A 25,145-nucleotide genomic window follows, 5' to 3' on the forward strand; every position below is an offset into this window, starting at 1 on the left:
GAAACCGTGTCCAGCTTGGTTTCAATAGCGTTAATCTTATATTTCAGTATTCAGATAGTTTGAAGTGAGCAGGCGAACGGCACATTTTGAAAGACATTGGTTATTAGATGATATCAACATATTGTGTTTTAGTAATAGCTAGCAATGTGCAGTATTTGTTAGATCATGTCATAAAATAGACAGTGTACATGTTAACAATCTGTTTACAATCTGTTTACAATCTGTTTACATGTTTACAATCTGTGTACATGTTTACAATCTGTTTACAATCTGTGTACATGTTTACAATCTGTTTACATGTTTACAATCTGTGTACATGTTTACAATCTGTTTACATGTTTACAATCTGTTTACATGTTTACAATGTGTTTACATGTTTACAATCTGTTTACAATCTGTTTACATATTACAATCTGTTTACATGTTTACGATCTGTTTACATGTTTACGATCTGTTTACATGTTTACGATCTGTTTACATATTTACGATCTGTTTACATATTTACAATCTGTTTACATATTTACAATCTGTTTACATGCTTACAATCTGTTTACATGTTTACAATCTGTTTACATATTTACAATCTGTTTACATGTTTGTCAAGCATCAGAAAAATGGTATTACAGCGATGATCATGACATCACAACACAAGCTACCCTGAAACTAATAAGGAGATTTAAAAAATATACTTTCTTAAAAAGTTGAAAAAACAAAGTGACGCTGCTCTAAATACTGAAATATCATGTACCGTATTTTCCGCACTATAGGGCGCACTGGATTATAAGGCGCACCGTCAATGAATGGTCTATTTTCCATCTTTTTTCATGTATATAGCGCACCGGACTATAAGGCGCATTAAGTGAAACAAAACAGTCAGCCAGTCAAATTTTATGAAACGGTTCACAATAACTCTCAACATTGTTCAGTTATAACACGTAAAATACAACACAATACACTCACAACCGCAAGCGAGAACTACAGTGAAGGGTGACATCGTTCTGGTCCCTGTTTCCTCCACGGTGCGGTTCACGGGGGTATCAGAGATGAGGGGAACTGTGTCCATGTTGGTGACGTGCTCTGACCGGATCTTCTTTTCAGTGATCTGGTTTTTGCAGTATTACTCCGCGACGCTCCTAACTGCGGTAGCCGTGATGCTGCAAGCGGTGCGGCTTTGGAGTTTACCGAAGTCGTACTAAAACATGTTGACAGCGCGCCGTGAACCACACAAAATCGCTTCGAGGTCAGTAAGCACAAACAGAATTAATCCATATACAAGGCGCTCCGGATTATAAGGCGAACTGTCGTTTTTTAAGAAAATTAAAGGCTTTTTAGTGCGGAAAATACGGTATTTGACCATTGTTGGTGTTCAGTGTTTAATTCTTATTTAAAAGGACGTCTTGTCCAAATAGTCAGGTTTGAACGCTCCCGTTGGAGTTCTATTCCCATTGGTGCGTTTCCGTTGCTTCTGGCCGAGGTGTGAGCAGCTGGTGTTATGATGTCTGTTGACCTCGGCCATGTTAGTGAGCGCAGCTGAAGGGCACAGCACCGGGCGGCCAGCTGGGGATTCACAAACTGTTGCTGTGGTTAGCCTGCGCCGGCTTTCCGCTCATCGCAGGCGCCGCAGGGGATTACAGGCCGCTATCCGTGCATGCGCTCCAGTTCAGCCCGCTGTCATTTGCATTAATATATACTTTAAGCGAGGCTCTAATGCAGCGACATTCCAAGGGGAGACATTTTAATGTGCCGCTCTACGGCGGTGAAAGAAATGCCTCATCTGCCTACTTGTCATTAGTCCTCCTGCTCTCTGTCTCCTGTCTTCACCATCCAGCTCTCCTTTTGCTCCGTTTATACTCCCTCAACCCGTTCTGGATTCAGTCCCAGAATATTGTTATTGCTATTTAAAATGTGCACGCTATTTTGTTATATTTCTGGGAAAGATGTGCTTACTTCCTCTTGACTCTTCTTGATGCGACACCTTGTTCATAGCGCTCTCATCCTCGTCTCTCTCTCACACACACACACTGTTGACTCTTCATTCCCCTCACCGTTCCTGTTAAGTCGCCTGCTCTCTCGCTCGCAGCACTACCACAAACCTTTTACTTTCATGTCCATGTGATCTGTCTCTGCCTCTCTCTGATCTCCGTCCCGTTTGTGCCGACTGTCGTCCTCTGTTACTTTCTCTCTGTGTTTTGCAGTGAACTCACTCCCTCTGGTGCTGAAGCTGCTTTGTGTGCTGCAGGCCAGTGACCCGCCTTCATCTTCCACTGACAGTAAGATGGATGGAGTGCACTTCAAGCTGCTCTATCACGGTGAGATCAAAAGGTGCTGCTGGCCGGTCACACCGAGGGAAACTCCCCGCAGACCTCATGTGTTCGCAAACACAAACACACGTGTTTACATGTAAGGCACGCACCCGACGTTCAGGGCGGAAGATGTCTGCTGCATCACAGCCGGACACACACAAAGACGTTGTCACGCAAAGACACTCGCTAACAACACACGCAATGCATTTAGCTCCCTGCTGTCGTGAGACTTCTTAAACACTTCAGTATGTCTCCCACTCGCACTTAGCTGCTACGCTACAGACACACAATCATCTGGTAACCGCACTAAGACAGGGTTTCGCTGCCGAGTTCATCTCACCTATATTCCTTTCTGAGCGGAGGCATCACTCATTCTTTATTTAATATCCCCATCAGCGGGGGAGTGCTCGCTGCTGATCTGAAAATGAAAATGCTATTCAGAATTTATGAGACATTTCGTCTGGCAATTTTTTAACTCTATTATGATTAGAATCACATTTGCGTTTATTTTTGCCCCGGTGTCAACACAGCTTCGTTCCTCTGTGACTTGTGTTTTTACTGCATCAGTGGAACTCATTTTGTATGCGTAGTTACATTTTCCAGCTTCCCATTTGCACTGGCAGATCAGATTAATTCAGTATTTACCGTCCGTCAGGACACGTGATGTGACATGTTTGTCTCTTTTGTGTCCGTCCCATCGTGTCTCGGTGTCTCTTGTCTTTTTGAGAGCATTGCAGATAAAATACCAAGTGAGGCGTCAGACTTTTTTAATTCAATTCAGTTTATTTTATATAGCCCAATATCACAAATTACGAATTTGCCTTTAGAGGGCTTTACAATCTGTACACATAGACATCCCTGACCTTTGACCTCACATCGGATCAGGAGAAACTCCCAAGAAATAGAAAAAACTCTTTCAGGGGGAAAAAAGGGAAAGAAACCTTCAGGAGAGCAAGAGAGGAGCATCCCTCTCCAGGATGGACAGAAGAACAGATGTCATGTGACCAGAAGGAATCATTACAGAGTTACATAGACACTTGAATTGAGTGTGTGTGCGTGTGTGTGTGTGTGTGCGTGTGTGTTCCAGTGAGTAATCTAGCCGGGACGTTGAAGCCTACAGACACAGGGAGCCTGCTACCTGCCCTCAGCTACCTGTACTGCTGCCTGAGTCTGTCCCCGCCACACTGCACCGACAGAGGTTAGATACACTATTCTTCTCGTCTCTGTATGTCCTCATTTGTTTTTTAACCCCCCCTCCCTTTTTCTTTCCCTCCCTCTTTGTTCCAACGTATCCCTTCTTTTGCCCTGTTTTATCAGAAGCAAGAGGATGACCTTGACAAGTATGCAGCATTTAAACACAGAGGAGGGGATAAGCAAACAGCTGCTCTCTATCTTTGTGTGGTGGCACACACTCCTGCACATTGTCTTGTACGCTTACACCATCAAGTCAGAGAGCGTTTCACACATCATCACAAGATCCCGACAAGAGCTTGGTGTTGTGTGAATACGTGAATCGCATAGACCACACATTATACAACAACAACAAATCACTCCCGCTGAATCGTACAAACCGGATGCAAAATTAGACCCAACCAGCCAAAATACGGAAGAAATAACTCCGCAGTGTGAGGTAATAACGATGATGGAACAATTTACAGTGAGCTGCAATCAACAGGAGGAATCAAGACGTGTTAAACCTCCTCTCAAAGACATCAACTATTCGATGCCATTGATTTTATTAAAAGCTAAATACTGAAGAAAATGCAGGCTGAGGTCAGCAGCAATGAGCTGGTTTGAAGTTAATAAGGCGAGGCCAATGGCCTGAGAGCGAGCACGCCTTTGGGAAGCAAAGCTAATTATGCCCAAAGCTTTGCCTTACCGCTTCTGCTGTTTACCTGCACTCACAATCTGCTTCTTCATCACCGCTGCTGAGTTTACAGATGCACGTTACTTCAGCCTCAGGCTAGAGGTTCTTTCAACTGCTGGTTGCATATTAAGTTAAACCAAAAGACGTGCGAGTGAGTGGGTTAATGTGCTTGAGAAGTCGAACAGGGGCCCGTGTGATTGTGCCCGAGTGCGGTTTAAATGTAACAAGTTTATTATTTGTAACGTTTCACAAAAGAAGTGTCTGTGTGTGAGCGAGCGAGCGGTTGCCTGCATCTCTCTCTCTCTCTCTCTCTCTGATGACATAGTGCTTTGTCCTCCTCAGCTGTCTCCGTGCTGCTCTCCAACACTGGACTGATGGACCAGCTGCAGACAGTCTGCTCCTCCTCCTCCTCCGCTCCATCCCTCTCTCCATCCGCCTGTCCTCCTTCAGCCCTGCTGTGCTGCTGCCATCTACTCCTGTCCTCCCTCATTACCTTGCAGCGCGTTCACTCTGCTCAGGTACACACTGCGGCTCGGCGCTTAGCACAACTTCACGAAGGAAACTTATTACGGTCAAGGCCAGATATAGACAACATGCAGCAAATGGAGGATAGACTCAGACGTGAACTCAGAATACAAAACTCTATTTGGATCCGGTTAGTACACATCACAGTTGGGATGCACGTTCTTCTCTCCTGGCACTGCAGAGTTAACACATTCTAATGGGCATTGATGGGTTTTAATTTTTTATTCTTTTGATCCTCCCCTCTCTCTCTCTTGTTCTTTCTCCATTATTTAAGGTCCAAAAGAGCGTCAGCTGGAGTCTGGACACGGCTGTGCACCGACTCCTTTTTCAGAAAAGAAACACAGACAATCTCTTGCTGGGTAACAAACTCTGAATTCTATTTGATGATTGTTTTTAAAGACTGACATGCTGTAAGGATCACAGGTACTTGAACCAAAAAGCACAACTCGGAAACAGAAATACAAGTGAAGTTCTTTCCTCGTGATCCGTCAAAGAGGCAAAGCGATCCAAACGGGGGCGGGCAGGAACAACGTTAGGATACGCTGGAGAGCGTGGCAATAAGGCACAAGACAATCTGACAGGAAACGAGTGCAAGTGAGGGACTGATGAGGGATGAGAACAGGTGAGAAGGACGTGAGGACCAGGTGAAGGGAAGGAGAGATGATCTGTGAATTACATTACATCACACGACAGTTAGCAGACATTTCTATCCAAAGTGACTTACAATAAGTGAATCAACCACGAATATCAACGAGAACAACAAGAATCAAGAAAGTAGCATTTCTTCAAGACAGCCAAACTACAATAATACCATAAGTAATACCAGAAGAAATATCATAAGTAACACCATAAGTAATACTATAAGCAATATCAGAAGTAATATCAGAAGTAATATGAGAAGTAATATCAGAAGTAATATCAGAAGTAATACCATAAGTAATACTATAAGTAATACTATAAGCAATATCAGAAGTAATATCAGAAGTAAGTGCCACTGAAGTGCTAATCTGTTTTTATTCAGTATATAGTCGTAACAGATGTGTTTTTTAGCAATGTCAGTAAATTAAACATGCAGGATGAAAAAAACTAAGAAGAATTTGTGACACATTCGGCAAGGCAAGTGCGATGCGTAAAGCAAGTGTGTGTGACCTGAGCACTGATGGAATGATGTGCTCAGTTCCTGTCTCCCCCCCCCCCCCCCCCATTTAGTTTTCTGCATTCTCCTCATCTCTTCTCAGCTTCATCCCTTCTGTATTGTTGTTCTTCTCCATTTTACACTGTCCAGCACAACTGCAGACCTCAGAGTGTTTGTGAAACCAAGACGCCTCAATACACGTCAATAGAGTTTGGATTTGGAGCTTGTTGGACATCCCACGATAATTCCAGCTCCTGTCCATATGCTGTGTTCAGCTTCAGGGTTGACTAATGAGCTTCACATCCACATAGCCCTCCAGCACAGGTAGAGGGTCTATTTGTTCATGCTTCATCCTCCGTGGAGTTAACCAAACGCTGACCATGAATTTCACACACTTTAATTATATTAAGTGGGCCACATCTCGCTGCGCCACTCGGAGACAGATCATCTCTGCTGCTCCTGTGTCTGTGCCTGTCAGCCGGATAAGTGGCCTGTCAGGGTTTGCTGTGATGTATTGGCTCCCTCTCTCTTTCCCCCTCCCTCTCCTCGCTCACTCAGCCTCCAACCGTCCCTCTCTCCGTCCCCCTCTCTCTCTCTTTCTCTAGCTCAGTGCTGTGTGTCTCCTCCCTCTCTTCTTCTGCCACTAATTGAGTCCTCGCTCCCTCGGAGAGCTCTAATCTCAGTGTACATGGCATTAGTGCAACTCAGATGGCTGGCAGCCCTCAGTCTGGATAACTCTGGCCGCATCTCTCTTATCTGGTGCGTCAGTCTTTCTAACCTTCCTCAACTTCTCCCTCTCTCTCTGTCACATCAGTTCAAAATTGTCCCTCAACTGTAAACTCTGCTTCTCGTATATATTCCCTCTGCTACTTGCTTTGAACATCTTTTTTTCATTTCAAACTTTCACTTCCCGACTCTGTGCGCTCGCTCCCTCCTTTCGGTTCTACAATGCACCCGTTTCTCTTGTGGCCTTGCTCTTCTCGCTTCTCATCTTCCTCTTGCTCTCTCCCGTGTGTTTTAGGCATTTCATCTCCTCCCCCCCCTTAGTTTTCGAGACATTTACCAGTCTTCCTTTCTTCCCAATCTCTCTTTCCAGTCAGCTACCTGAGGTTGCTGCAATCTCTCCTTGATGCTGACCTGGCATCAGCAGTGGTGCGCCTGAGTACCGGTCCTGGCCTGGTCGGGTCCAGACCTCTGGGGGTTGAAGATGGTGCTTTGTACCCGCTGGGCTCCAGAGGAGCTCAGTGCCTCTCGACTGCTCTCAGTGGACTTCTGTTGCAGGTTGTACTACTTCAGACCTTAATGTACTCGGTTGGGGTATTGATCTTTGTGTTGGCGCATGTGTGTGTCTGAGGCTACGTGTGGGGCATACTTATGTGTGGAAAGGAAACTGAGGAGGAGATTTAGGGCAAAATAGATTATTGGAGACAGGAGAGATGGCACATTAAAGGGGATATATATACTTTAGGTTGATTTTGTTCTCATTTATAGACTGGCACGTTAAATATAGTCAAAGTTACAACACTTGAGGTAACGCATGAATAAAGGCTCCCTGCAAGACAAAAGCCAGTGTGCACTACATCTGTCCTCAAACATAAATTCCTAACACTGTGCTCACACAGCAGTCTGAAACGCTGACATGACGATGCCTCCCGTCTCTCGCCTTAATTCCTCTCCACCTTTCATTCTGCAGCAGAGATAACATGGAGGCGGGCTTTGAGAGCTCAACCCGCCTTTCACGAACACGGTTCTGCAGAAGATGAGGTTCCCGTTTGTTTCGTAGTTAGCGAAATGGAATTGTGTGTTACATAAGAGGCTGAATGGTGTCTCAACAGCAGTCGTTTAACAATTAACGGGTAAAGCACTTCTCCTGGGCTTCAGAGCAAGAGACAGAATGGATCCAAATGTCAGCCACCCAGTGCACGCCATAAGGCACTAGGTAAACCCTTTGAAAGAAGTGTGTCCATTAACTACATATGTTAATGCTTACACAGCTTTGATATCACAGTCACCCAACCCAGTGATCCTTTATGATCAAAGCACTGCTGCCGCATCACAAGACAAGGAGGCACTCCTGTACATAGAGATGAAGCACTTAGGTGCTCCATCACTCAGTCAAAGTGTATTGACTGCTACCTTTACTGGCGTCACTTAACGGCCAGGTCTCAACAGTCGCACAGTAAATGGGGATTGTTTCTGTATTACTGAATCTAATAGACGGGGAGCCGATGAATCACAGGGCCCGGCAGGACTTATGAGCAGCTCCAGTACGAGTGAGGTGATGCGCTTTTACCGTGTCCATAAGATGTCAGGAAGGGTACTTCTGTAATACGGCTCACTTCTCACACTCATTGTGCATTAAATGGAAATGGGCTCAACTTATCTTCAAGACCCGTACAGACAGTAGCAGGTCATGAGAAGATTGGGTTACAAGTTGGACTGGGCGGTACAGAGACAATCAAATATCGAGGACGGTTGGACCAAATGCCTCGATGTCAACTTTTAAACGGTATCGTAGGTTTAAACCACCGAACCCTTATCATCATTAATGTGTGAGTGGGTAAATGCAAATTATAGAACATCTAGAACAGTCTGGTAAGTTCATAAAGTGACATCACTGTAATGCAGAACTTATAACCAGGGACAGACCACACTTAGTCTCACATTACGATATCAATCATCCATATCTTGCCCATCCTTATATATAACACAAGCTCCCTTGGCTACATATACTGCTCCTCACAATGACTTAGTCTTTAGTCGTGTGGGGTCTTGTTCAAGATGAAGTATTCCTACACGTACTAAAACTGCCCAAAGTGTTTCTTTAGTGCCGTGTCCCTTTGACGGACGAGGATGAGCCACTTGAAAGGGGTTGGGAGTGGAGGCTGAACATTCTCACCAGCATTCACGCATTCAGAGTTCAGATCGAAAAGGAATTCTGGACTCGACAGACCCTCATCGAGAGAGACGTGATTTATAGCCGAATGATTTGTTTTGCAGCGGCAGCTCATTAACATTTTACAGCTGTCACAAAATGTGTTAAAACCATCAGCGCGCTGCCGCCGGTGAGAGGTCGTCAAAAAGATCTCTGAACCGGAGAGACGGTGTCAGAGTTGTCGAGGCAGCGTGGAAGCCTGCGCTGTATTTGAAAGGGTAATCAAATAAGTTGGGTTCAGGCTCCCGCTAATGAAGTGCAATACCCCCGGGCTCATGTTGATGCTCATTTGCATGCGAAAGGCAACGGTGTTGTGAAACCCAGCTCCTCCAGCACACTGGCGCACGCGGCACCATGTGGTTATAATAATTACACCGCAGATTGAAAGCAATGCAGATACCAGCGCTAGAGGCTCCAATTGGGACAAAGACATCAGCAAAGAGGTTATTCATAATATGTATGTGTTTGAGTGTGGCAATCCTCAGTGTGGATGAAATATGGGACCTGTGGGGTCATCAGCTGGTCTGCCTGTTTCTCTCCAGAGCCTCTGTTGCAGCATGGCTGCCTCTGGTTCCACTTCAGTGGCGTTTCTCCGTGTAAAAGACTTCCGCTCTGTGGTTCAGTGCTCTGGAGTCTGAGCTGCTGAGAGGAGCAACAGTTGTTTTGCTCTCTGTGGCCTCTTGATGCTCTGGAGGAACCACTGCAGCTCCTCCCCTCGACTTTCTGGACTGCTTTTCTTTTCTCCTCCCTTTCTGACCTTCCTTTCTCTCCTTAATTCCTTTTCTTTCATCTTTGTCTCCTCACTCTGCCCTCTTACCTTTTACCATTTGCCCTCCTTTCCTCTCCTCTCTCCTCCTCTGGATCAGGGTGCAACTCTCCACTGTGGCCTACCTCATTATCAAAGTGCTCACTGCAAGTGGAGAGACATGCGTTATCACATCCCTCACTCAGTCGCTCTCTCCGGTGTTCCCGTGTTCTACCTTTTTATTTCTTGGTGAAACTCTGCTGACCACCTGTGTGTGTCCATCGTGGCTACATCACCTTCCCGTGTGCTCCTAAGACTCGCGATGATCTTTTTGAGCCGGAGGATGTTCTTTCCTTCTTTTCTTGTTATCGTACACTTGGCTCTCATCTCGTGTCTCAACCTTCCGGCTCTCTTTCTCCTCAGAAGCACGAGCTGCTGCTGAGAGCCTCCGTCAACTGTCTGAGCTCCCTGCTGCGCTTCCTGCAGAGGAAGAGTCCCGCGACAGGTACCACACCGGGAGACAGTTTGGGGAGTGTGGGTTTATCTGAGCATGTGAGAGATGAAATAAGATGTGTGTGTGTGTGCAAGAATCCTCAGGTATTATTCTATCTACTATCAGCTCTGTCTTCAGCGATGTAACGTGCACTTTCGTATCCCTTTGTCTTTGTACATGCCTGCTGTAACCATGCACCATTTCCAATAATCGCACCAACAGAATTGATCTGAGTGAGGCGTCGTATAACTTGTCCTGTTTTCTCGCCCTGGTTGTGTTTTCTGTGCATGCGTCGGCGTGTTAGAAACCTACGTGGCATGTAAGCCGTGGAGTAGATTCCTCGTCTACTGCCTGCTCAGCTCAGGGGAGAGCACCCGTCTGCACCCAGCCACGCTCAGGCTCATCACAATTGTGAGAGGTTTCTCACACACACACACACACACACACAACTCAAATCAAGTATAATTTATTAGGCATGGTTCATAAAAGGTTAATGAAAAGATAATAGTGGTAGTGTATTTGGATCGCATGAGTAATGAGAGTGAATATAATACAGTTCTATGCAGGCGGACATACAAAACAAAATATTACCATATGTTCTGTTATGAAATGTCATTTATTCAATCAAATCAGGGGAGGAACTACTGATGAGCCGTAACCCAGTGACCCATCACAGCCCAATGAGCAGAAACACATATTTGTACACACACACACACACACACACACACACCCACCCACTCTGTCAAGCTGTCAGCGACCATGGAACAAACACTGTCACTACTGCACTCCCTGAATAGATGTGATCTAATTTGTGGGGAAATGGAAAAGCTCTTTCAGAGTGAAGCCGACGGAAAGCTCCACAAAATGTGTTTGAAGAATCCAGAATGTCAAACTGGCTCGCAGAGAAAAACGTTAAAACGATTAAGATGGACGCTTTGGCCGACAGAGCGTAAAGGTGAACCACCACATCGCCTGGCGATCGGGACCAAAGACGATGAAATTAAGGAACAATGCTGTCCCTGTAAAGTCCGTTTGTTACAATCATTATAAAGCGGTGTGTGTATACGTTCAGTTTACCTGACACTCGCTAATGATGTACACCGTTTTTTAACGTAGAGACATTCAGAAACGTGTATATATTCTTCCAACCTCTCCGGGTAGCGAGTTATCACTATAGAACATTTAACCAAAATCCACAAAACCAAATCTGACTGCATGCAGTTTATAGAGCAGAGCCGGTTAGTCGTATGATCCTGGTCAGCGCTGCACTGTGATTGGTCAGTCTGCATTCAAGGGCGGGACTTAGCAAAGGGTCAATCTGTAACGGTAAGACGGGTTGCTTCGGGTGCCAGTTAGGTCTGCGCCTCGTCCTCCACATATCACACCACTTCAAAAGGAAAACATGGTTCTTGTCAGCGTGATTCTTATACGCTTACCTCTGTCTTCCTTCTTCTCCCCCTCTTCCTCTTCTCCTCTTTTCCCGCGTCCTCGGCAGCTCCTGAAGCACGGCAGCACTTCAGTGCTGTGGGAGCCTGACCTGCTTCAGCTGATGGAGACGGTGGAGACGAGGGGGCGGGAGGGGCTCGGTGAGGAAGCAGCACTGGCCCTGAGGCTGCTCCTCTCACAGGTAACACACTCGGACCACCCTGGTACCCATAGATACCACATTGAATAAATAGATTGTGAAATAGTCTCAATCAGGTTCACGCAGGGTTTGAAACACCTTGTGTCTTTCTCATTAGTCTCATTAGTCATGTGGGCTCTAAGGACGCTACATAACTAGAGCCTGGATTTTAAATCTTCATTTACTGGACCAACCACTGCACCCTAATACTGCTGTGCTCCTGGGAAACCATGAGCGGGTGGAGAAATACTTAAAAACATTAGCTTTAAACTTGGTATATTTGACTCAGGGGGGCATGTGATTATTGATTAAGAATTTACACAAGGTATACAAAATAGAATAAATCACCACTCCTAGTGGCGAGCTAAATGTTTAAGAAAAACAAAACAAGCTCTCCTGAATAATCTGTCATTGTATTATTTGTTTTATTTCGATGCTGACACGGCCTCAGCTTGTCTCTTAGTGTTCGTTCTTACTCTCTTTTCTTCCTTTCATTTTATTGGTATTATTTTAAACCGGGTAGTTTGAGGAATAGATCCTGAGTGTGACCAGGACTTTGGGCCCCAGCAGCCGGTTAGCGTTGATGTATTCAAGGAATAAATACATAACTGCAATCTCACCCGGGAGACATCTTTCTCGCCGCGGGCCATTTGTTTGAAGATGATTTCACTCGATCTCAGCCGCTCACCGCCGACGCTGGAGGTGAACTCTGCTACCCACAGATGTTAAAAAGGTTGTCAGTCTCCACCGGTTGGTGAATTATTCATTTAAACAGTTTTTTAGAGGTAGAACAAATTAATCAAACTTAATGTAGGACATCATACAAAAAAAGGGCAATTTAATAAATGTCCCTCTATCAAATTTTGGCTCAGTCATTAGTTTCACTCGTTAAATCCCACAGATCATTGCCAGGAGAAACACAGGATTGTATGAACCGGCTTTAAATAAGCAAGTATTCCCAGTATTTGGTTGCAGCATGAGTTGAACATGAGCTGTGTCCTTGTCGCTGCCCTCGTTAGCTTTGAGGCGGATGCATGACGTCCATCTGGGTTTGTTCGAGACGTTATGAAACACGGAGGAAACGGCCACGTCAGGTTATCGCTCACATTGGGTCCAGAAGCACATTTAGTATTCTGAGCGGAGCTCAGAATCAGAGGAGTGACATACTGATGGCACAACCTGCAGCTCCGGGGCAGCGAGCGCCAGGGAATCACAAAACTGTGTGTGTGTGTCTGTTCACACTTGTAAGTGTGTGTGTGTCTGTTCACGCATACTATGTGTGTGTCTGTGTGTGTGTCGATGCGGTTTAGATGGGGCAGACTCCTCTTCACAGTCGCTAGACAGCTAGAGTTTACTTCCCCAACATGCCCTCTGCTCCAGTCTGACACACACACACACACACACACAGTGAACTTTGTCCGTGAGCTCCTCTGATCTGCCTGTGGACTTCAATCTCAGGTCAGGAGGAAGCTCTGGTGTCATATCACTATCTCGCTTTCCTCCCGATGAGTTGGAACATGACTGTCAACCGTGTGTGTGTGTGTGTGGCTGTGTGCGTGTGTGTGGCTGTGTGGCTGTGTGTGTGTTGAGTTACACAGGAGCTGGTCTTCGGTCCCTTTTTCATCATCTGTAATACTTCTCATAACTTCCCCCAGACCAGAGGGACTCTTTGTTACCCACAACTCTTTCTCTCTTTCATTCTCACGTACACAGCCTGACCTTTCACTTGCTCGCCCATTCGGTTTCTCCACCTATTGCTTTGCCTCCTCTCTCTTCTTTTGCTCTCGAAATTGTTCTCACCTTTTCTATTCACCTCAATTTCCCCCTTTTGCCCTTTCCTGCACCACCTGTTCCACAAAATATCCTCTCGAGTCACTTGATGGGAACTGCTGATCCATCAGGTCTCTCTCTCTCTCTATATATATATAGATATATATATATATATGATATGGACTTTAAAACATCGATACAATGAAACAAGATCCTCCTGTCTTTTTTCCTCCATCTCCAGTGATGCAGAGAATGATGAAATACGAAGATGAGGATGATGATGATGAGGATGATAGTTCGGTGACATCAGGGATGTTGGTGCTTTAATAACAACACTCCGCTGCTTTAGCTCCACAACATTCTGTTAGTTGTGTTTCTGCTGTATCGCCCGTGACAACAGGAATAGTTTTGTTTCCGTGGTAGAAGCTTTCTGTCGCGCTTATTCATTTAGCACTCTGCAAATCCCAGGTGTGTGTGTGTGTGTGTCTCCCTCTGAAGATGTGCCTTTTGTCAGCCTTGCCTTTGTGTTCATTTATTTCTAAGTTGGAGCTTTAATATAGTGGTGAGCAGCTGTTTGCTGTCTCCCTGAGCTGAGAATGAAGTCACCTCTTCTCGCTTCCGGCGTGGCCGCAGAGCCGTCGGTCGCCACGCTCTCATACGACGGTCACAGCTGATAACGGCGTCCCGACCCACTGGTCATTGCAGGGAGCGTAGTACCCACGCTCAGGTAAACACGCCATCGGCACTGTTGCTGTCGTTTACAGTTGAGAGAGCTGAACATCAGCCACGCGGGGTCAAAGGGTGTTGTTCCTCTCATGTAGATGTTCAACTTGCTCCTCCTGCTTCAGCGTTGAGCTCATATCTTCTCATCTCACTGCAGGTTGACCTTTTAGTCCCAATATCATCATTATGTCTTGTGCTCTTTTCTTTTTAATTTCTCTCTTCTCCTTTATGTTCCTTCCTTACAGTGTCTCTCTCTCGCGCAATCAAATGATCTCTCTCTCTCTCTCTCTCTCTCTCTCATCTTTTTGCTCATCCAGATCCTGAACGGTGCTCTGCATGCGCAACTCACCAGGGAGCACGAGCGGAGAGTGAGGCGTCTGATCGAGACCCTCGGCCCACCGGCGCCCAGCCCCAGTCCGCCCAGCAGCGTCTTGTATCCCACCTGAAGTGAAACAAGCACGCAGACACATGTGCACACGCACACACTGACACCGTCACAACAATGCCACCGCCTGAAACACGCACCTGTGTGTTTCTGATCAGCTGCATGAGAGACACCATGCTGGGCTTTACACGGCAGCAGAGTCGCTACGGTGTTTCAGTCTGAGTCGGTACTTAAAGGCTCGGTACATCTGTCACACACACACACACACACACGCCTCCTCTCACACACCCACACACTCAATCTCGGTCTGCTTTATTGGCGACCGTCTTACTAAAACAAAGGTGTCACATCTCACTAAATGTACAAACATAAATGAAGCAGTGGCTTGATACAAAGAACACTCAGTATTATTTTAGGCTCTTATAGTAAACACAAAGCACATATTTTATCTCTCCCAAGCTCCTTAACGATTGTCCTCAGGCGTGTTGGAGATCTGTCCATCTGTCTGTCGGACTTCACAGCGTAAGCAGGCGGACGTTCCGGCTAACTGAGATTATAACGGCTCATATCGTTGGTTTCATTGTTACACACAGAGCGCTCGTGTGTTCTTCTGTTCCGCTCTTAAAGCAGCACGCCGTACATTCACCACTCGTCTCAGGGAATTATTTTTACTGCGTGTATTGTGTTTACAAGCCGTGATATTTATTCATTAAAGATTTAATATATATATATATATTTCTTTATTATAGGCCTACATCTGTGAGTGTGCTACTTTTTAATATGATATGGTGCCATGGCGCTAATACACTTAGCCGCCGGCAGAACAGACACAGAGACACAGAGAGACAGAGAGAGAGAGAGAGAGAGAGAGAGCATTTTTGTAGTGTCTCCGTTTATTATTTGTATGTATTCTTTTTTACTGCAACACAAAGGTGAGAGGAGGACACATTTGACTTAAATGACTCACCTGATCCACAGTAACCTGATCGTAACACCCACTGCCTTCATCCCTCACCTCAAGCCACTCCTCTACTGGGCCTTGTCCCAGTTGTAATCTAGAATGGGCACTCGGTAGAGCGCATACCTTCGCATATCACAAGATTGGGGATTGAATTATGAACATTTTGGCATTAGTTGCATGCCAATTGGATACAAATTGACCGTACTATGGTAAAAAGAAGATCTTGACCTTTGACCCGATCGATCCCATAATCTAATCAAATGGTCCCCGGATAATAACCAATCATCCCAACAAATTTCATGCGATTCGGTTTTAAACTTTTTTTGTTATGCAAATAACACGCATACAAATAAATAAATAAATACACGGCGATCAAAACATTACCTTCGCATTTTCAATGCGAAGGTAATGAGCCAGGACTGTCACCCATCAGCACCTTCACACAGCGTGGCACCCTCAGGCCACTGGGTGGGTTCGGTGGTGATGTGTGGAGAAAATCGTTGATGTAATTTTCTGTAGACGATCTTTAACTATCACGTCCACTGTGATCTCTGGATTGTGTTTCTGGCATTCCAGGGATACAAGAAATGTGGTTGTTGGTACTAAAAGTAAAAAATCCTAATTATTTGGTAGTGGTGGTTCAGTCAGACAGGACACGTGTTTATTAAATTCAAAGACAAATCGAATAAGAAGTTCCTTCTATAACATGTATACTGACCAAAGAAATGCATTGTTTTTTCTTTTTTTTCCCATTTCAATGGAAATATGATCAAAACTCTCGCAAAAAAATATCAGCACGTCACACGAGCCAAGCGGAACGCCGGTTGGCGTCCCTCTCTAAATCCTCCGGGCGGAAACGACAACTCCCCCCCCTCCTCCTCCTCGTCCTCGGTGAGCGCCCGCTAGCTGTCATTCGTCCTAGCCGAGCCAGCCGCTGCGTGTCGCTGGCGGAGTGGAGCAGCGAGAGCCGCGTGTACATGACCGCCTCCGCCGGCACGGTGACGGCGCTTTCGTCTGCGAGCTGACCGTTAACACCTCGAGTGGAGATAAGAGATAAAACAAAATAAAAAGGTTTAGCAGCACTACTTTGGAGCCAGCGCCATTCTCCGCCGCCGCCGCCGCCGCCGCAGCAGCAGTAGCAGTTCGCCACTACACGGTGAGTTTGAGCAGCCGAGTAATTTTTTGTGAAGGAGCGACTTCTAATACTTGTTCGATTCCCCCAAAAAGCAGCGCCCCCCCCCCCCTCGAGGGGAACCTTGTCTGAGTGTCGATGGAGACCCCTCATAGACGAGCGCCTTATTGTTGCTTAGAATGAAGTCATTATTGTTCGCAATCAGCCACCATCTGTAATTGATGCTCCACGTGACAACTTGTATCCAGGCTCTGCCATCATCATCAGTATTACGCATGTGTGTGACAGTGCATGGGTGATAACAGGGAGCCTCGCGGACGCAGAGGGGGAGATGGTGTGTCAGTCCTTGAACCTCCAGCCTCCCTCTGCAGGCAGCCGGAGGGTCTGCTCCCTCCGGCTGCGCATCCAGCTGCTGACGAGCATCTGTCCCCTCAGAAGTCTCTCCGCCTGAGGGCTGTACAGTTGTGGCTCTTGAAGTTCACGTCAGAGTTGTCTGCTGAACAGTTCTGAGTGCTTTTTATTGGAAGATTATTCTCAGATGATTTCCTTCGCAGGCATTGCGCTGCATATTGATGCATGTGTTCACACGGCGGGTGTTCAGAGTGGAGCTGTGTGTGTGTGTGTGGTGATTATCTGATGATGCTGGAGCCCTGGGTCTCCCACACAGGAAATCAAACGTCAGCATCTCTGCCACAGTGGGTTGTTATTGTTGGCAGAGTAGGGGGGGGGATATCTCTTCAAGCCAAGAGATACGTGGGTTTACAGATCTGCCTCCAGATCTACCTGCAAGCAGATCTGGAGGCAGAGGCTCCTCCCACCTTGGATGCCGGTCAGCTGGAGGGGTAATCAATCCTGAGCCCAATAGAGGTGTGATTGGTGTTCTGACCTCAGCCAGAACTAATGTTGTGTCTGTGTCAAGCTGCTCAGTATAAGATTTAAGGAGCTCTTCGTGTCTCCATCACTGTGTCGCAGCCAGGTGTAACCAGAGTGCTTTACCTGAGAGGTTTTCCTATAACTTGGATTCCCCCCCCCCCTAAACGGTCCCGTTACATACAATCAGAGATGCCTGCTTGAAGTCAGTGGCGGCATTCGGACCCTCGTTTCCTGTGCCACCATTAGAGATGATTGATCGAGCCGCCCTTTCCCCGGCTGTTATCTTGAAAGATGGAGGCGCTCCGCCCGCGCTAAAGGATATTTAGTGTCGCATTTCTCCGAAGGCTGCAGCTAGACCCACAAGATGTTCTCCAAACGCACACATTGGCCTTAATCTCACATCGCGCTCACTCAGCCGCCTGCGGGAACACTTGAACACAGAGCTGTTTTTGTTTTGTGTGTGGGTGGGGTGGTTGGTTGTGTGGAAATTAACAACTTCACCCGAGACGTTTGTTCACTTCCATCTGGTCCTCAGGCTCTGAGATCTCAGTTCCCTGCTAATGTTTCCTTAACAATATGGCATCATCACATTTTAATTTGCAGTATTTATCTTCTCGCTCACCTCCCTCTCAAATGTATAAAAAGCCTCTTGAGAGAAAAGTTGCATATGGTTGGATACGACCACGGCTTTAAAAAGAGGGAGAGAGAGAGAGAGAGGGAGATGCAAGTCATCAGATGTGTTTCTTTTTAAGAGGAGCATAAGGAGCTCCTCTTTCAGCTCCCCTCTTGTTCCTCAGTGACCGCTTGTCCCCAGCCTGTCTCTCTCTCCCCCCCCCCCCCTCTCCCCCTCCCCTATTCCACATCACAGAGTAACCAGGGAGACGAGGACATCCTAGCAGCTTCGAAAGAAGAAGAAGAAACAGCCACATGGATGAGAGAACTGTTCTCAAACCAATGTGAAATCTCAAAAGAAGTCTGCTTTTTATTGCTCTGGAGACTTGAACGGATTTCAAATCATGATCTCTAGTGTGTGTGTGTGTGTTACATCTTATGGCTCGTCATCTTTTTCTTCTCTTCCAGGAGAGCGCCTGGACATCCTCCCTGCTGACCATGTGGCGTGCGTGTGCACTGGTCCTGGCGCTCGCCGCCGCCCTCGCCTCGGCGGACTCTGACACGCACAGACACGACTCCAACCTGGACCTCTGTATCCTTCTCCGTGTTTGTGACCGAGTGTGTGTGTGTGCATGAGTGTTGATGTGAGTTGCGCCCGTGTGTAGAGCGTGCGTCTCCTGAACGCCTCACTAGACAAGCGTCTGTTCGAGACCAAGAGGAAAGACCAGCTGAACGCGCTGAAGAACCTGGTGGAGCTGAACGACATCAACCAGCAGTACAAGATCATCGACATCATGCTCAAAGGACTCTTCAAGGTGTGTGTGTGTGTGTGTGTTTTTTTTGTGGAAAATGCATTATTCACGCACACAAATTTAGAGAACAGATGTATCCAGCAGATTAAGAGCTGCTTTTTTATTGTTACTCCAGAGCCTGTGTTCATTGTAATGGGGGAACACGTCCTTCACTGCAACAGCGTGGCGCTTTGATGGTTCCAGAAACGACTGAATGAATATAACTGTAATCTCACATTTAAAAGAGTTAAACAACCCTAATAATTCATACATGACAGTTGTACTGCGGTAAAAGTGCCATGTAACATATCACGATGGGAATACATCTTTCCTCTAAGCTCTTACTGACTCACGACAGCTCATAGTGTGAAGTCAATAATCCTTTTGTTTTTTAATTCCTAAGGTGTTGGAGGACTCTAAACTCATCCTGGTTGCGGCCAACATGCAGCCCGACGACCCGTTCCCCATGGACGATAAGATCAAAGAAGGTCCGACTGACTTTTACACCTCATTTCATTTTTTTGTCCCGATGTCTTTCGCTCTACTTCTATAAGACACGTCAGTCAGCGGCCTCTCTCGCGTGTCTTTCACACCTCCGACTGGTTCCTGACCCGTTTCCAAAAGTTCCACTCTTGTGTCGTGTCTCTTTTCTTTTCATCCTTATCGCCCTTTGGAGTCAATCATATTCAATTCAATTCAGTTTATTTCTATAGCCCAATTTCACAAATTACAAATTTGTCTCGGAGTGCTTTACAATCTGTTCACATAGACATCCCTGCCCCAAAACCTTCACATCGGATCAGGAAAAACTCCCAAATAACCCTTCAGGGGGAAAAAAGGGAAGAAACCTTCAGGAGAGCAACAGAGGAGGATCCCTCTCCAGGATGGACAGAAGAATAGATGTAATGTGTACAGAAGGACAGATTTAGAGTTTAAATACATTCAATGTAGAGATGCACCGATCAGGTTTTTTGTGCCGATCACTGAAATCAGTATCTGCCGATCTGATATCACCGATCACGGTGTCGATTGAAGCATTCTATTTATTGTGTAGCATTATTGCCTAGGACTATGAGGAAATACATATATAAAGCACCTCAAACATTATAGAAATTACAGATTTCTTTAAACATTTAGGACTTTTACTTTGAAAAATGTCCTAATTGATACATTAAAATTGTTTGATTGCTATTGTAGGGGATTTCAGATATGTATGGAACACATCTGCATCATTCATTTCCTGGAACTCTTGGGAAATCTATATACAGGACTTTTTAACATACAAAGTCTGACTTATTTTATAAACTTTCCTTGGTACAGTAAAAATGTTTAATGTTAGCAGAATTTAAGCTAAATCTCAGATCTATAAAAATAAAAAAAAAAAATGTGTGTTTTTTTTACTTATATATGCTATGATATGTTGACACTTTATTTGAAAAACGGATGTTGTTTTTGTTGTTCTTTCTTGCTTCTTTTGAAACCGTCAAACGATGTGTTCACTTTTTCCCTTCTTTTTACAAAACCTCTCGCTCAGATGATGATGTTTGTTTTCGTGAGCAGCATCAGTCTGGGGGCAGTGTCGGGTGTCGTCGGAGTCGACCGGGATTCAACTCGGGGGGGGGGGGGCCGGTGGTGTGTGGTCTCCTGGACCCACCTCTGACCTCTGTCGGCCCGCCGCCCGGCTATTGTCTCCGTTGCGATGCGCCTTGCTTAAAACGTCTCTGTTTTCTGTCCTTGGTTTGACAGTAAAAATGTTTTAATGTTAGCAGAATTCCGATCGGTGCATCCCTAATTCAATGAATATGACAGAGTGTATGAATAGTTCGTAGTAGGCATATTCCACGCTGGAGACCTCCACGCTCCATCAGGCAGATGGAGGTAAAGAGGAGGAGTGGGCGGAGTCTCAACAGGGCCATGGTGTAGTTGGTAGTAGACATATTCCACGACCCAGACCTCGATGATCCATCAGGCAGATAGGATCTATGCCGTCTCATAGGGTTTGATGACCCCATGAGACGTGAAGTCAAAAGGACTCCGGGGAGAAAGCAGAGTTAGTAACGTGTGATGGAGAGATGAAAATTCATCCCTAAGGAGGGAAAAAAGAGGAGAGAGGTGCTCAGTGCATCTTAAAATTTCCCCCAGCAGCTATAAGCCTATAGCAGCATATCAAGGGGCTGGACCAGGTGAACCTGATTCAGCCCTAACTATAAGCTCTGTCAAAGAGGAAGGTCTTAAGTCGACTCTTAAACGAGGTGACTGTGTCTGCCTCCCGGACTGAAGGTGGAAGCTGGTTTCATAAAAGAGGAGCTTGATAACTAAAGGCTCTGGCTCCCATCATACTTTTTAAGACTCTAGAAACTACAAGTAGTCCTGCATTTAGTGAGCGCAGCTCTCTAGTGGGGCAATATGGTACTACAAGCTCCTTAAGATATGATGGAGCATCACCAATCAAGGCTTTGTACGTTAAGAGAAGAATTATAAAAGTGATTCTTGATTTTACGGGGAGCCAGTCCAGAGCAGCTAGTGGCTCTAAACATCCCTCTGAATGCCACCAGATCATCTCCCCTGTTTTTCAGGTTTGATAACGACTCCACCTGTGTGACCCGGATCAGCCGCGGCTGCAGCTCCACCTGTGGGTTTTGTATCGCGTCAAAAATGTCGTTGACCTCGCGGTTTGCCTCCTCCTCCGCGTCTCCGCAGCGTATTCCCACGTGGTGGAGAACACGGCGTTCTTCGGCGACGTGGCGCTGCGCTTCCCCCGCATCGTCCACCACTACTTCGACCGCAACGCCGACTGGGACGGCCTGCTGCGCTGGGGCCTGAACTTCTGCAACCAGACGGGCGTCTTCACAGGAGGAGCCCACCAGCATGTCCTCACCCTGGTAAGGCTGCACCACTCAGACGTGTTCACACTGTCTTCTGCAGCGAGGAAGTGATAGAACGTATCTGTAGAGCTAAACAGAAAGAACCCAGACCACGTTGAAGGCCTCGGACATATGACAATAAGTCCCGCGGTGTAACTGACCTGACGCGTCCTCGGTGCTAACGCCGCTAACTGTCACTCGTCCCGATGGATTGTGGCGTTTGATTGAGGCGGTGTTCTCCGTGTGGGTTAATGAGCTAAACTCTGGCGGGATTAATCTGTGCAATGTGCCAAAAGGATTATATTGTGGATTAATGCTGAGGCTGGAAACAGCAGGGAAAGCGTGCCTCTCTAAGCCGACTCTCTGGTTTAGTTGCCTCTGATCCCCGACAACAGGGATACTCACCTGGCCAGTTAATGAAGATTTATTTTTTAGGATTTTCTGGATGCATTCTGGCTCCTGATGTACATTAACATTAAAAAACAATTCCCAATGTGTATCAATTCATTTTTATTGTAAATTAGAAAATGGTCGCAGGTCAAAGTTCAGTTGCCCTAGACCAGACATGGGCAAACTACGGCCCGCGGGCCACATCCGGCCCATTAGGCTTTTTAATCCGGCCCGCCGAACTTGTCCAAATCGCAGGTTTGTTTACTTCCGGTGTGCGTTGGCGCAGAAAGAACTCGTCACACGAAACCCTTCACCGTGATTTGTCAATCCGTTTGTCTGTCAACAGTTTGCGAAAACAACAACCAATGAGCACTCAGTAAATCACAAGGGACCCGCCCACCACACAGGTAAAGCTCATTTAGAAACAGCCGCAGTGATTTTGGCGAGCAGCACGGAGCTGTAGAGCCACGAGGAGGAACACGCAGCCAGAAGAGAGCCACTTGGACCGGGTAAGAGTCTTTACTACACGTTACGTGTCACGGTGTCCGTCCCGGTGTCCGTAACTTGTGCGCGGTGCTGACTAGTCTTGTATTTTACAGAGAGGATTCACCAGCGCCTGCAGCTCAACCTGCAGCTCAACCTGCAGCTCCACCTGCAGCTCCACCTGCCCAGCCAGCAGAGAGGTCTCGTGCCCCGGAGGACCACCAGCATGACACGATGACATGATGTTATTATAGTGAAGCCATATTGTAAATAGTCTGTGCCAATAGTTGTGTTCTGTTTTCTATTTCTCAACATGTATATAATGTAGTTTTATTTATTTATTTATGTACAATACATATTTATTTGAAGAAAAGAAAATGTAATGGTCATTTTTTATTTGCACACACACCATGAAGATTTATCTGCAATATGAAGTCATTTCTCAGTCCCATCTTTATCATTTTGGTGAATGTGTGACTGACCACATAATTTTTACTCAAAACGATAACAAATTTAGTTTTCCACATTTATTTACATGTATCTAGCATTGTAATCAGATATTTCACTGCTTTTGTGAACCTATGACCTTTGGTAAACCAATTTCAAACACCAAAACAGTTCGTCCACATGATTAAAGGTGTGTTTTCAGAAGAGATATGAAGAATTTTTAAAAATCGAACTTCAATTTTCAGCTTTAGGGCCATATTTTCTCTTTCCACTTCTACCTGAGGAAAATTGCGCCTCATTATATAGAGAGCTGAGACAATCCGTCCATTATTTTGTGGGATTTAAAACAATTAGAAATTATTGAGCTTGATTATTTTGTTGGGTAAAAATATGTTTTGAATGTTGAAAGTGCTTCCATTGATCTTTTTCCAGTAAATGTCAATTTCTTTAACTTTGCACCTTCAATTGAAATGTATAAAAATCAGATGCAATCTCCAGGTTTAATAAATTACATTGCGTGTCCAAATGCTCCTGGCCCGACCCCTCTGTCAAATTTTAGAACCGATTGTGGCCCGCAAGTCAAAAAGTTTGCCCACCCCTGGTCTAGACTCTAGTTCCTGTAGCTCATAGGGTCTAAAGCTGAATTGATACAAATACAAGGTGAGCTGTACTCCGAAGAAACATCCCGGGACGGGACCGTCTCCTTATCTCCTCTGGATAAATACTAACGTGCCTTTTCCTCCTCTGCTCATCTCTCAGATGTCACAGGAGCTGGGAATAATGGAGAAGTCCTCTGACTTCATAAACCCGTACCGCACGGAGAGAGACGACGTGAGTATGACGCTCACACGTGTCGGTTCCCCGCCCTGCCTCTCTTCACGGAGAGTCACCGAACTAACGACCCGTCTGCTTTCAGGTGCTTCACACCGCCGAGGCTTTCCAGAAGATCCTGAGGGAGGAGGAGAAGAGGCGGAGGAAAGAAGAGAAGAGGAAAGAAATCCGGAAAGGCCCTCGCATCTCCCGCTCTCGCACCGAGCTATAGCGCGGCACCGGCGGCGCTGGTGGAGAGCCGAGAAGAGGAGGAGGAAGAGGAGGAGGAGGAGGGAGTGTACGTCCACAAGGGGGGACGCGGCGGGGCGACAGTGGAGGAAATAAAAAGCTGTCGTCACTCGTCACAAGCCCGATGCCGCTCTGGTGAGAAGGAGAGAGGAACCCTCGAGGCCGAAGTAAAGTGATGTGGGCGTGTCCGTGGCAACGGTCTGACCCGCTGGACATCTGCAGTGATACATAATTGGAAAATGTAATAGAGTATAAGAGGTAAAGACGTCTCTGGAGTTGATAAGGGGAGCTCATTTTTTATAATTTATGGAGTATAATAAATTACAGTAAAATCAAAAAACCTGCAAACCCCCCCCCCCACACTGTATTATATCTGGTTAGATGTAAAGTGTCTACATGTGCTTTGAAATACGTGTTTGTTATAACTACATTTGGTTGGGCTTGAATTGATGATGGAATACAGTTTATTTGTTGATCCTTGTTCCTCCAACTGAGATGTGTGAGATATTACTAGAGGGTTGTTTATAAGTTGGAAGATTTCTGTCTTATTATTGCTGCTCAAAGGTTTTAAGGACGTATTTTATTTTTCGTTTGCCCGATGGACAGTATTCTTTCATTTGTTTTGTTGATTTGATCTTCAAATCACAAGTGAATTAGAGTTTTCATATTTTGCTTTTTGGGGGGTTTTCTTACACACATTCCGTAGTTCTTCAGTTTAGCGATCTTTAGTTAATAATAATGTTATCCTGTTGGAAATATCTGTCGGACAGAATTACAGTATGAACCTGTTTGGTGCTTTCTCTTTTGTTTTGTTTTCTGTTTATCATGGCTGAAAAATAACATTTTAATGGTTTAGATTTATGGAATTAAGATTTGTCATTTTGAACTTGTATGAAGACTGTTGGATAAAAACTATATGTATATTCACAGAAAGAATATCACTGCTGCAGAACGAACAAGCCATTTTGTTATCGCATTGAATTAAATAAAGTGACTGATGTGCCGGCAGAGGGCAGGCCTTCACCAAG

At 45.8% G+C, this 25,145-nt stretch overlaps 2 protein-coding genes across 4 annotated transcripts in view; both read left to right on the top strand.

Annotated features, from left to right (window-relative positions):
- The window catches only part of LOC130188914 (meiosis inhibitor protein 1-like), a 48,994-nt gene extending 33,754 nt beyond the window's left edge, over positions 1-15,240 (top strand). Inside the window, exons 23-33 of the mRNA XM_056407479.1 lie at positions 1,485-1,487; positions 2,196-2,309; positions 3,391-3,501; positions 4,513-4,688; positions 4,970-5,054; positions 6,927-7,111; positions 9,934-10,015; positions 10,308-10,414; positions 11,499-11,630; positions 14,438-14,553; positions 14,986-15,240. Of these exons, the coding sequence (XP_056263454.1) occupies positions 1,485-1,487; positions 2,196-2,309; positions 3,391-3,501; positions 4,513-4,688; positions 4,970-5,054; positions 6,927-7,111; positions 9,934-10,015; positions 10,308-10,414; positions 11,499-11,630; positions 14,438-14,553; positions 14,986-15,031 (1,157 nt within the window). The 3' untranslated portion in view covers positions 15,032-15,240. The remainder of the gene's footprint in view (positions 1-1,484; positions 1,488-2,195; positions 2,310-3,390; positions 3,502-4,512; positions 4,689-4,969; positions 5,055-6,926; positions 7,112-9,933; positions 10,016-10,307; positions 10,415-11,498; positions 11,631-14,437; positions 14,554-14,985) is intronic.
- A 978-nt stretch (positions 15,241-16,218) lies between these two features.
- Positions 16,219-25,144, top strand: LOC130188296 (coiled-coil domain-containing protein 134-like). Of its 3 annotated transcripts, XR_008830597.1 has the most exons (8): positions 16,219-16,622; positions 18,552-18,675; positions 18,777-18,898; positions 19,278-19,362; positions 21,575-21,756; positions 22,475-22,637; positions 22,728-23,889; positions 23,975-24,001. XR_008830597.1 is itself a non-coding variant. In XM_056406578.1 (7 exons), exons 2-7 carry the CDS (start codon positions 18,582-18,584, stop codon positions 24,098-24,100), a joined length of 681 nt encoding a protein of 226 aa, XP_056262553.1. In that variant the 5' UTR covers positions 16,233-16,622; positions 18,552-18,581; the 3' UTR covers positions 24,101-25,144. The 3 variants fall into 3 exon arrangements, 1 of the variants encoding a protein (XP_056262553.1); XR_008830596.1 differs by having other exon boundaries at positions 22,475-23,889; XM_056406578.1 differs by lacking the exon at positions 22,475-22,637 and having other exon boundaries at positions 16,233-16,622; positions 23,818-23,889; positions 23,975-25,144.
- The last annotated feature ends 1 nt before the right edge of the window (position 25,145 follows it).

Source organism: Pseudoliparis swirei, chromosome 23, assembly GCF_029220125.1.
Source record: "Pseudoliparis swirei isolate HS2019 ecotype Mariana Trench chromosome 23, NWPU_hadal_v1, whole genome shotgun sequence".
NCBI classification, from domain to species: domain Eukaryota; kingdom Metazoa; phylum Chordata; class Actinopteri; order Perciformes; family Liparidae; genus Pseudoliparis; species Pseudoliparis swirei.